Source organism: Pseudoliparis swirei, chromosome 16, assembly GCF_029220125.1.
Source record: "Pseudoliparis swirei isolate HS2019 ecotype Mariana Trench chromosome 16, NWPU_hadal_v1, whole genome shotgun sequence".
Taxonomy (NCBI): Eukaryota; Metazoa; Chordata; class Actinopteri; order Perciformes; family Liparidae; genus Pseudoliparis; species Pseudoliparis swirei.
Window position 1 is genome coordinate 5624616 of NC_079403.1, and position 13162 is coordinate 5637777.

At 40.9% G+C, this 13162-nt stretch overlaps 1 protein-coding gene across 1 annotated transcript; it reads right to left on the reverse strand.

The window, feature by feature from the left end:
- Nucleotides 1-4094: 4094 nt before the first annotated feature.
- On the reverse strand, nucleotides 4095-12920 carry rdh12l (retinol dehydrogenase 12, like). The gene is made up of 7 exons (XM_056434392.1): nucleotides 10397-12920; nucleotides 10029-10144; nucleotides 9235-9390; nucleotides 9035-9139; nucleotides 6904-7113; nucleotides 6618-6810; nucleotides 4095-5669 (listed from the first exon to the last, which is right to left on the reverse strand). The coding sequence occupies exons 1-7, from the start codon at nucleotides 10408-10410 to the stop codon at nucleotides 5567-5569; spliced, it is 897 nt and encodes a 298-aa protein (XP_056290367.1). The 5' UTR covers nucleotides 10411-12920; the 3' UTR covers nucleotides 4095-5566.
- Nucleotides 12921-13162: the final 242 nt, after the last annotated feature.

Sequence of the window (13162 nt, forward strand, 5' to 3'; positions counted from 1 at the left end):
ATATCTCTGTCATTAAAACCCAGCGCGCCGTGGCGTGGTTTTTCCAACAGGGAAGCGTCGTCGGCTTGAGTTCGGCGCGCTGCACGGACCTTGTCTGATGGCTTGACAGGCGAGATGAAGAGCCACGAGGGACGACGAGCAGGCGCAGTCTATGGACAGGGACGGCCCAGTGAAGTTGAAGATGTAGGAGACTCTGTTGGCCGCGATACTCATGGCAAGACCGGTGCCGGTCCAGTGGTTGATCACACTCGGGTGCACGTGTGCGGCATTTGTCTCATAATCTCTGTTCATAAGCCCTGTAATAAAACCAACATAAATACCGGTCAAAGTGCACGTATGGATATAATTAAGAGAGTAGATGGAAATATTACACAAAACTATGATTTAAAAAAGCAAGTTGCTGGCAATATGTACCAAAAAACACTCCCGTCCTGGTCCCACTGGCCTTCTCCATAGGAATCCCAGCATTCTCCAAGGCCCTGTAGACACACTGGAGGAGCTGTTTCTGCTGAGGGTCCATTTGTTCCACTTCACTGTCACTGATGCCAAAGAACTTGTGGTCAAATTCATTGAATCTGAAAACGTTCAAAAAACATTCAATCAAATTTAGTGACTGTAGAATCGATAGAAAGTTATTTCCTAGAGTTAAAATGAACATTTAACTCAGTGGAATGCTGTTCATCCAAAGGCCATGTGACAGGAGCCCTGCACACCGCTTGGATTGTTTAAGTTAAGACTAAAGTTTGAAGTTGGTCTAAAGCACGTTCTTCATTTTTGGATAATCTCAAATCACGTCTATCACAAGTTACAGAGTCTTTCTATTATAGTTTTTTTTCTTTTTTTTAAACCTTTTTAGTGATCATGCGTTAGTTTTAAAGAAAATCGCTGACACACCTGTTTTTATTTACTCTAAAGAATCAAACAATATCTAGATATATGATTTGTTACAGACAATAATACATATCATTTACTCAATATGGAAAAAGACTATCTATACAAACTTATTGTCTTATTATCTGAGAAGGGGACATCATAAAGTTCAAAGAGCATACCCGTCAATGAGAGCTGCCTTGGCCGTGCGGGATTTCCCCGCTTTGTTGTCGTCGGGGTCATACCAGCTGGCGATGTCAAATCTCTCTTTGGGAATCGGCACAGAACAGTTTCTTCCATCCAACAGAACCTTCCAGAAATTCTCAAGCCCTTCTCCTATTATAAAAATATAGATATATATATATATATTTTCAACTTAGTTAGAAATTGTAAAAAAAAGAAAAGAGAATTGACTTAAATTGAATAAAATATAATTTTAGATTATCTAAAAAAAAAATATTTTAGCAGGGAATAATTTTACCAACCCTGATTGAATATATCAAGTAAAAAAATGTGGATCTGTTAATTTAAAGTGGTGATCTAATAATGTGGAAATTATCTAATTTGTCTTTAAATGTTCTATGACTACGATAAATATATCTTAATATGGGAGAGGAATACTTGTTTAAATGGAAAATATTGCGAATAAATTACAGAAAAAAACTCAAAAGAAAAGAAGCCAAAAACTGAGACCCCCCAAATTCAAACATCTTACCCCCTGGAAAATTACATCCGATGCCGACTACAGCGATCTCTTCAGCTTCCTCCATTCTGACCGAACATCACTGAGAAAGAAAATCAAAAATCTTTACTGCGGTCAACGTCTCTTTTCTACCCGGCAACATCACATCCAGAAAGGAAATGTGCTTATAGCGTTCTTTAAAACCGTGCCATTAGTCCAGCCGTGTCATGCACCGGTGCATCCTTACATCCATTTGGTTTGCCTTTTACCCTCAGCGATGGTATCACTGCCCACCTGATTCTTATAGCCAGCTTCTATTCTTGATTAAACATTAATGATTGATTGTGTGGTGTGGCCATGGCGACGAAGGACTCCGGTGCATGCACAAGTTCATGGTCTCGCAAATGATTAGACGGCGTTTAATGAGAGAATCAATATGTCAGCCGACGACGGGGTGACTCTGGTTTCACAGAAGTTTATCTCAGCTATACCATAATTACAAAAATCAAACATAGTCGAGGACATTTCAACGCTCTATATTTGATCAATGTAAACAATGTTTTTATTACTCCAATGCAGACAACAGGTAAGGCCGAGAGGGTCCTTAACTTACCTTCTGTTTGCTTTAAGTCCGGCTCAGATACGTCGAGTTCAAGGTTGACCCTGAAAGATGAACTCTGGGTAATATGGAAGCATCCAATGACGCGCCATCGTCTTCAGATGTTTTATGGCATCCAAAACCCTTCTTTTCACATTATGTCGACAATTTATGACATGAATGACAACGAATGTCAGGGTTACCTTTGAATGCATAATGCAACTAATCATGATTATATTATCATGAGAACTGATGAAGACCACTTATACGCACTAACAGAAGAGGAATGGTTCTTAAATGGTTCTTTAAAAGGCTTTGTGGTTCTACAAAGAACCATCACCGGCTGAAGAAGCATCTTTTCATTTGAGTTAACATAGTAGGTTCTTTGAAGAACTATTTAAGGAAATGGTTCTTTAAAGAACGCTAGTTTGAAAAGTTCTTTGTGGAACCAGAAATTATGTCTTAAAGAACCATTTTTGAAGGTTTTTGAGACATCTTTATAGGTTCTTTGAAGAACAATTTAAGGAAATGATTCTTTAAAGAACCGTTTTGAAGGTTCTTTGAGACACCTGTATAGGTTATTTGAAGAACTCTTTCAGGAAATGGTTCTTTAAAGAACCCTGGTTTGAATTTTTTTTTCTGGAACCAGAAATGGTGCCTTAACGAACCAATTTTGTAAGATTCTTTGAGACACCTTTATAGGTTCTTTGAAGAACTATTTAAGTAAATGGTTCTTTAAGAACCCTGGTTTGAAAGGTTCTTAGTGGAACCAGATATGGTGCCTTAAAGAACCATTTTTGAAGGTACTTTGAGACACCTTTATAGGTTATTTGAAGATCTCTTTTCTTAAATGAAATGGTTCTTTAACCTGGTTTGAAAGGTTCTTTGTGGAACCAGAAATGGTTCTTCTATGGCATCACTCTGAAGAACCATTTTCAGTTCCAGGTGGCACCTTTACTTTTTTCTTTGCACTTGCTACACAGAGAGAACGTACGAGAAAGTTCGATATACTTTCATTTCTATCACGTTTTCTTGAAACCAAGTCGGATCAGAACAGCCTCGCGCGCGACGACAAGATCACGTCTTTGGTTTCACAGATTGATAATTTGATGAAGTTTCATAGAACACCGTTGAAAGCAGCTCCAGAACCAGACACCGGGTCAGCTGCCTCTAAACTCTCAGGCCAGTCGGGAACACGTTGAGCCGCTATCTCCGTTTATGGCCTCCATCCATCCAGAGATCATGAAGCGGTATTGAAGTCATGAACTGCGATTGTCTTTATCACTCCCCGTCGAAAACGGTGGCCGAGTCCAGAGGTAGAAGTGTTCCGGGGAGGCGGCTTGTGCCAAGTTGGTTATTGAGGGCATCCATGGAACACCACTCTATCCGCACTGGAGACACTTGATGCCATTTGTTGCACTATCGAGTTAATATACACTGAATATTTGCACTAGTTTAGCAACCCCAGAAATATATATTTATATCTCCGCATAACCTGTATATCATGTATTTATTATGATACTTCTGTTGCACTTCTGGTTAGATGCCAAACTGCATTTCGTTGCTCTGTACTTGTACATGTGTAATGACAATAAAGTTGAATCTAATCTAATCTAATATGAACAATAACATCAGACGTGGGTTGATAGGAAGAGCTTGGATTTTTTTGCAGGGCCTATGTATAAAAAAAATAATTCAAGATGAGTCTGAAGGGTTTAAAAATGGCTAACGAGTTTATTTAAGTAAAAAAAATTTTTACAAAATATATATATATAAATAATCAAAATATGTGGAGAGAAACAGTAATATTGAGAATTAATGAAGTTACAATTCCCTGTAGTCATGTTGTGCTCGCTGTTCACTTCTTTCAATGTAAACTGCTGTGTTTCTTTTTATTAAATTAATTTAAATATCAATTGCGAGCAAGTAGGAACAAAACAAATGTCTGGATCATAACCGTGTTTAATGCCAGAAAACACAGACAAACATGAGCGACATGAGGAAACTCCTGTAGTCACGTGACACACTTTCTGAATCATCATTCATCCAGACATCTACTCCAGAGCTATTGTAAAAAAAAAAATGCATAGAAAAGCATTCAGTGCAATCACTTTATCAAAATAGAATCACAATCTTGATATAATTTACTTGTAAATAAGTGCTGTGAGCGCGTTAGTATGGGAAGAAACATCAAAAGTGCCGGAAGAATATGTAACTTTATCAATGTTTCGCCAACGCGGCGTCGGTGACACGCTCCCCATTCCCACTGCGCCTCATTCCCACTATCTATTCCTACTCAGCCTCATTCACATCTCGCCTCGTTCCCACCGCACCTCATTCCCACTCGGCCTCATTCCCACTATCTATTCCCACTCGGCCTCATTCCCATCTCGCCTCTTTCCCACCGCACCTCATTCCCACTCAGCCTCATTCCCACTATCTATTCCCACTCAGCCTCATTCCCACTATCTATTCCCACCCAGCCTCATTCCCACCGCACCTCATTCCCACTCAGCCTCATTCCCACTATCTATTCCCACTCAGCCTCATTCCCACTAACTATTCCCACTCAGCCTCATTCCCACTAACTATTCCCACCCAGCCTCATTCCCACCATCTATTCCCACTCAGCCTGATTCCCACCATCTATTCCCACTCGGCCTCATTTCCACTATCTATTCCCACCCAGCCTCATTCCCACCATCTATTCCCACCCAGCCTCATTCCCACCATCTATTCCCACTCAGCCTCATTCCCACCATCTATTCCCACTCAGCCTCATTCCCACCATCTATTCCCACTCGGCCTCATTCCCACTATCTATTCCCACTCAGCCTCATTCCCACCCAGCCTCATTCCCACCATCTATTCCCACTCAGCCTCATTCCCACTATCTATTCCCACCCAGCCTCATTCCCACCATCTATTCCCACTCAGCCTCATTCCCACCATCTATTCCCACTCAGCCTCATTCCCACTATCTATTCCCACTCGGCCTCATTTCCACTATCTATTCCCACCCAGCCTCATTCCCACCATCTATTCCCACTCAGCCTCATTCCCACTACCTATTCCCACCCAGCCTCATTCCCACGATCTATTCCCACTCGGCCTCATTCCCACGATCTATTCCCACTCGGCCTCATTCCCACGATCTATTCCCACTCGGCCTCATTTCCACTATCTATTCCCACTCAGCCTCATTCCCACTATCTATTCCCACCCAGCCTCATTCCCACCATCTATTCCCACTCAGCCTCATTCCCACTATCTATTCCCACTCGGCCTCATTCCCACTATCTATTCCCACCCAGCCTCATTCCCACTATCTATTCCCACCCAGCCTCATTCCCACTATCTATTCCCACTATCTATTCCCACCCAGCCTCATTCCCACTATCTATTCCCACTGCGCCTCATTCCCACGTCACCGACAGCATCTCGCAGCTCAGGTCCCAGAACTTCTGCGCCAGGACGTCGTCTTTCCCGGCCGCGGAGCAGCTGGCCGGAGCGCAGTCGCTGTAAGCAAAGACACAAAATTATTAATTATTCATTATGAATCAACTAGAAATGAATATGGTAGCAACGGTGATAAGGCCTGTAAATGGACAACATTGTTGGGAATAACCAGCAGATCATTTTCTCATAACTTGCTCCAGACATGATGTGACCATGTGATATTTCTGTTTTTCTTTTTTAACAAATTTGCAAACATTTCTACATTTCTGTTTTTTTCTGTCAAGATGGGGTGCCGAGTGAACATTAAAGAGAAATAAAATGAACTTTTTGGATTTTAGAAAATGGCTGCAATGAAAATTTAAAGGGGTCTGAATACTTCCCGTACCCGCTGTATGTCGGCGTCTCACTCGACCTGAGGTGACCTCTTTGTATCTATTTTTTAAGTATTTATTTATACTCTAGCTGGGAGTACCAGTGGCTGGGGTCGGTTTTATCATTCGTTTGTATACGTCAACAAAAAGATGAAAAACAATGGCAATATCCGTTAAAGTACATGTTTACTGTGTTATGTACCTGTCAATATTTCCCCCCCAAAAAATGAAAAAATACATATAAGACTAGAATGGGCACTCGGTAGAGCGCATACCTTCGCATATCACAAGATTGGGCATTGAATTATGAAAATGTTGGCATTAGTTGCATGCCAATTGGATAGAAATTGACTGTGCTATGGTGAAAAGAAGATTTTGACCTTTTCATGACCTTGATCTTGACCCGATTGATCCCAAAATCTAATCAAATGGTCCCCGGATAATAACCAATCATCCCACCAAATTTCATGCGATTCGGTTTCATGCTTTTTGAGTTATGCGAGTAACACGCACACAAACAAATAAATAAATAAATAAATAAATACACGGCGATCAAAACATTACCTTCCGCATTTTCAATGCGAAGGTAAAGATGCTAAACGTGTGAGGCGCCGCACGTGGAACACGGAGCGCGTACCTGTAGTATCCGCCGCTCTCCTTCGCCAGCGACGGCTCCACGGCGCAGTAAATGCTGGTCTGGGCTCCCTGGGAGGAGCTCTTGGTGAAGGGGCTCACCATCTTCATCATAAACTGCTGCGGGCCGCTCAGGTGGCGCCACAGGTCCGTCTGCACGACTCCGGGGTGGAGGGAATACGTCGTCACGCCGGTGCCTGAAAGACAAAAAACGCCACCGTTAACCACCCCGACGTCACCGACGCGAGAGAGACGGGCCGGGGGGGGGGGGGGAGGGGGGCGACACACACCTTCCAGTTTGCCGGCCAGCGAGCGGGTGAAGAGGACGTTGGCGAGCTTGCTCTGGGAGTAGGCGCCCTTCTTGTCGTAAACCTTCTCGCTGTTGATGTCCTCCAGGTTGATGGAGCCCCAGGAGTGAGCCATGGAGGACACCGTGACGATGCGGGCCGGCGCCGATCGCTTAATCAGGTCGATCAACAGGTTCGTCAACAGGAAGTGACCTGGGGGGGGGGGGGGGGGGGACACACACATCACTTTTAATGTCGAGTTTGAGAAAGCAGGAAGAGGAGATCTTACAGCTGTTATGGAAGAGGGGATATTTATATTTGAGAAGGGGAAAAAAAAGCATTTTGTTTTTAAATGGTTGATAAACTGCACGGGAACACCGGCTTTGATGTCAAGAATCGACACGACATCAGAAAAAAATCTTCTCAGAAAAAAAGATTTCCATCAATTTCAATGACGATTTCAGTAGAAATTATTCATTTAAAAATAATGTGTGATTTTTTTCTCCCACCTACACCAGAAAGATATTTTGTCCCGTGAACTTTATTGCTATAATCATACAGCAGTGACTTCATAAAATAAGGATTAAAAAAAGACTTGTATTGGGGGACTTTATTACCTTGTATTTATTTATTTATTTGTATGCGTGTTCCTCGCATAACTCAAAAAGTATTAAATCGAATCGCATGAAATTTGGTGGGATGATTGGTTATTATCCGGGGACCATTTGATTAGATTTTGGGATCAATCGGGTCAAAGGTCAAGGTCATGATAAGGTCAAAATCTTCTTTTTACCATAGCGCGCGCGGTCAATTTCTATCCAATTGGCATGCAACTAATGCCAACATGTTCATAATTCAATGCCCAATCTTGTGATGTGTGAAGGTATGCGCTCTACCGAGTGCCCGTTCTAGTCTTGAAATGTGTTTGTACCGTCTAGTTTTTCCACATTCATCATCAGTAGACAAAATATACAATAGATAGTTGAAACACAACAACAAAGTGTCCCGATGTACATGACGTGTCAATTTCTAGGTTGTTTTGTTGGAGGTCTTAGTTTTAAAGACACTCGGCGGAGAATAAAGGGAAATACACGTCAGCGTATTTATGCTAACGTCACAAATTCCTCAGTTATAATGACTCCTTCCTTATAAGTTCAATTTATTTATGGGAAGCCCTCAGAGACGATGTGAAAATAGTGGAGTAAAATAAACCTTTCCAGACCATCTTAGTGTTGATCAGAACCATTAGAGATGAACTACATTTCTTTCCGGGAAGACACTTTTTGAAAATGACAAACTATTATCTATTATGAATTGTGTGAAGACCTTTTTTTAATGATCATTTTTACAGCTTTTTGTGCTTAATCTTATATTATCGTGAATGGGTAAACCAGTCATTTAGAAACGGTCCACGTTTAATAAAACACAACTTTGAGTTTCTTTGTGTTATTGAAAAAAAATACTCAACTAAATAAATGCATTTAGGTGGTTTTAACGGCCTCTCAGAAGCTTTTAGTGGCGCCCTCGTGTGGCTCAAACGTGTACTGCAGGTACAGCTCTTAATTTAGGAATGACAGGATGTTTATATATTCTGCTAATTCATTTATTGACCCTAATAAAACCTCCCGCTACTGTGGGTCCCCAAACCAATCTTTTGGGAATAACTGTGCTCAATAATAGTGTATATATTAGAGCGCTATATACAGCCGAGTGTGAGAAGTTTTTAAAGTGATCTTTTCTTCTGAATATCTGTATAAGTTCTGTCATAACAAAATAAAGTTACATAAGTGATATGACTGTGATATGATAAGCACAGTTATAATATAATATATTTAGTGAGAACACAAGGAGCCAACTGTCCTAGTGGACATTATATTTATGTAAATTGTTTTGAATGCACCTCCCAGTTGTCTGATACGAATTGTGTGAACATTAGAAAATCAAAAAAAATTGTTTCTCTGACAAAATTAGCTCTACTTAAAAATAAAATTAAAAGAGCAGTATTTGCATAAGATTATTTAAGATTAATTTGACATCTACCTCAATAATGTGGGTATCAAATCAGACACTAGGGGGTGTATCAAGTCCAGAAAAGTTTTTTTCCCCTCCAGGTGAGAGGCGTAGCCTCATTTACCGAAGTGGTTGACCCCGATCTGCATCTCGAAGCCGTCTGCAGTTTTCCCATAAGGACAGACCATCACGCCGGCGTTGTTGATGAGGATGTTGAGCTTGGGCTCTCCTGTTGGGAAAGGACATCGAGAAGGTAAATGGTTTTGTCTCTTTTAAATCTCTTTATGTGTACATATATATCGCTAACATTTTAATCCGGGTCACCTTTGTTGATGGCTTCGGCGAATTCTCGAATCGACTTGCTGTCGGCCAAGTCCAGTTTCATGCACACGACATTTTCGCTGCCTGAGAGTTCAATGACTTCCTTCACGGCGGCCTGAGCTCGGTCCATGTCCCTGCACGCCATGATGACCTTTGCCCCTGAATACAAAAATAAAAACAGCAGTGAAGTGCAACGTGAGAAATGTCTGCATGGGTGAAAAATTACACGTTGTCATTTGTAATTAAAGCAGGGTGTCAAACTCCAATTGTTTGAGTGCTAAATTAAATATTTCTCAAATTTTATATTTACATATTGGATCTACTCAAGTATTTCTTTTGTACATTTAAGTTATTAAAGTAGTTTAAAGTTACTTTATGCACTTTACTTTGTTTCCAGTGTGACAGTTTGATTAGTCTCGTCACAAAGAAAAGCAAAGAAAGAAAGAAGAGAACAAATATATATTTGTAACATTTGTTTTTTATTTAGTTATGAGACTGTAAATGTGTACAGTACATAAAAAGTGTACGGTATTTTTGTCAAATTAGGAAATTTAAATCTAAAACAAGAACACACACATATATATATTTATATGTGTGTATATATAAATATATGTTTATATATGTATGTATATAAATAAATATATATATAATATTTTTATTATTATATATAAATATAAATCTAAATATATATATATATTTTGGGACACAATTAAAGACTTGTGAATTTGAGAAATGTGTCTTCTTATCTCATACTATTGCAGAACAAATGCATACATGGATAACCCCCGCAACCCCACCTCTCTTCGCCAGGTCGATGGCGGTCTCCTTGCCGATGCCGGTGTTGGCCCCGGTGATGAGGACCGTCCGGCCCTCGAGCCTCTCCGCGGAGGACCAGGCCGCACGGAAGACATTTCTGGAGAAACCCGGTGTTACTCAACAGGTTGTGACTCAACAAGTTACAAACTGGGTGTGATATGAACAATGACAAAGCGAAAAAAATTGTTTGTATATATATATATATATATATATACACCTTTTTTAAAGGCAAAAACAAAGGTTGTATCTACTATAAAGTACAAGTTAACGGTACATTGTTTCCCAATTGAGGATAACTAAAAACGACGTACTTTATTCAGAGGGAGTGTTCAATATAAGGACTCCTCACCTTATTGCCTGCATCTCTCTTTACCTCAGCAGTCAGCTGGTTATCTCACGTGACACCCAACGAGCTGAAAAACCTGGAAACGAATCTGTATTCTCAGTTTGAGAGCAGCACAGGAATCACACGAATCATTCAAAAAGCCTCTGGTTGAAATTTGGCAACGCGGAAGTGTCAGTGTTGTGACGTTTGAGCGACTGTGATTTCAGCCAATCGGCGGCAGCTCGTTTGCTTTCGGCCAACACTGATTGGTTGAGCGTCAAGCCCGTCTTTCTGGTATTTCTAGGGTGTGCTCGATTATGAGTACGGGGTGCGCCAGATGTGTGGGCAGAGAACACGTATGTGCCGCTTAGAATGTTTAATTTTGTAATAGTGTCAAACCCTCTCAAATACATAATAATATATACTATACAATCAAACAATGTGGTATTCACAAGGGCAGCTACGTGTTCTCTTCCTATTTTCAACAGCTGTCTGTAACTACAACCGCGGACTCGTTCGGTTCAAAGTCACCAGTTAACACGGTCACTTCTTAAACCGTAACACCGGATAAAGTAAATCGGATAATGCTGCTGTTAATGAGAGACTCGGCATGGCATTTGGACATAGACAGTTTATGGACCGCTTCAGAGCCAGCCTAGGCGAGAGCCTGGAGGTATATGCCGCCGACGTGAGCAGGCTGGTCTTGGAGGCGTTTCCGGTGTTACGGTTTAAGAAGCGACCGTGTTAACTGGCGACTTTGAACCTACCGCGTCCGTCGTTGTAGTTCCAGAAAGCCGTTGAAAATAGGAAGAGAACACGTACCGTCCCTCGTGAATGCCGCACTGTTTAATTTATATCGTAGCAAAATATTAGTATGTATATTGGAGGGTTTGACACTGTATTTCGAAATGAAAAGGGCTGGAAAAGTCACCAGTTAACAGGGTCGCCTGTTAAACCGTAACACCGGACCACGGGATCGTAGCGAAGCGGAAGGAGAAGTTACGAAGCTTCCTTCCCTCCCTCCCTTCTTCTCCCGAAGCGTATATTACATCCTCCCAATATGCGTAAAATGTACACAAATAAAAATCAGAATAAGAAGAAAAATAATTAACAATTTAAATGTAAATAGCCCCTTGGCCTCTTGACTTCTCTCTCCAGCAGGTGGCAGCAAACGACCGTCTACAAATCATCTGAGGGAGCCTGTGCACACCACAGGGCTCCAGTTATAGCCACAGACAGATTAACAGGTTGGTATTTGGTTAAATCAGAATCAGAATCAGAATCAGAAACAGGTTTATTGCCAAAGAATGTTTTCACAAACAAACGAGGAACTTTTTTTGGCGGAAGGTGCAAGAGTCGCGCACCAAGACACCGAGGCACTCTGGTCATTTCCCTTCACAGCTAATTATTTGCCAGCAGTCAAAGTTCACCAAATCCGCATGAATGGTTGATTCACACGTTACAGACAATATCCCAACACACAGCGGGATTACATGGTGGACACGAGGTCATTAGAACAGGAAACACTGTGCCAGCCATCAGCGGATTGTGCATTAACAAACACTTCCTTCCCTTTTGTCTGTCAGCAGAGGAGTGTGTGTGTGTGTGTGTGTGTGCAAACAGAGTAAACGACAGATATAGGCGTGTGTGTGTGTGTGTGCAAACAGAGTAAATGACAGATATAGGCGTGTGTGTGTGTCAAAAATGTAGGTGTTATAATTGATTCGGATCTGAATTTTAATACCCACATCAAATCAATAACAAAATCAGCCTATTACCATCTAAAAAATATAGCAAGAATTAGAGGATTTATGTCCAAACAAGATTTAGAAAAACTAATTCACGCCTTCATCTCCAGTAGGTTAGACTATTGTAATAGTCTTTTTTCAGGTCTCCCCAAAAAAGCACTTCGACAGCTACAACTTATTCAGAATGCCGCTGCCAGAGTCCTAACAAAGACTAAGAAAGTTGAACACATTACACCCATTCTCAGGTCTCTGCATTGGCTACCAGTACGTCAGAGAATCGACTTCAAAATACTGCTGCTCGTTTATAAATCTCTAAATGGTGTAGGTCCAAAATATATCTCTGACTTGCTTCCACCTTATGAACCCTCTAGGCCTCTTAGGTCATCTGGGGCCGGTCTGCTAACTGTTCCCAGAGTTAAAACAAAACATGGTGAAGCAGCATTCAGTTATTATGCCACACACAGTTGGAACAAACTTCCGGAAGAGCTTAGATCTGCACCAACTCTTACTACTTTCAAAAACAGGCTAAAAACGTTTATGTTCGCCATTGCCTTAAATTGAATCTTGTATTAATCCTGAAATAATAAGACAACGACAGAAGGAATGATTCTTTGCACTTAGATTTTTATCTTTATTTTTTCTTTTATTAATCTTCTTTTATGCTTTTATGCCTTTTAAAATTGTTTCTTTGATGCACTTTGTATTCCTCTTTTTTTATTTCTTATTCTTGATCTATTTTTTGTAAAGCACTTTGAATTGCATTCATGTATGAAATGTGCTATATAAATAAACTTGCCTTGCCTTGCCTTGCCTTGTGTGTGTGTGTGTGTGTGTGTGTTCATGTAAACGTGAGACACAAATGTAGTCACTGATTGGAAAACACCCAATGTGTCCAAATGAAGTGTGTGTGTCTGTGCATTTATTCTGATTGTGTCATCCTGAGCCACCTCCTCCCTCCTTTAACTTCCTCTTCCATGTTTATTTAAGCAACAAGTGTTGGTCAGTAGTACAGGAAGTGGCTGTAAGTGGATTCATGTCTCAT

Coding starts and splice junctions, on each gene's coding strand:
- rdh12l (XM_056434392.1), bottom strand. Junction 9,140..9,234: donor CGCCGAAGCCATCAACAAAG/GTGACCCGGATT, acceptor CTTTCCCAACAG/GAGAGCCCAAGCTCAACATC. Junction 5,670..6,617: donor GAGAGCGGCGGATACTACAG/GTACGCGCTCCG, acceptor CTTTGCTTACAG/CGACTGCGCTCCGGCCAGCT.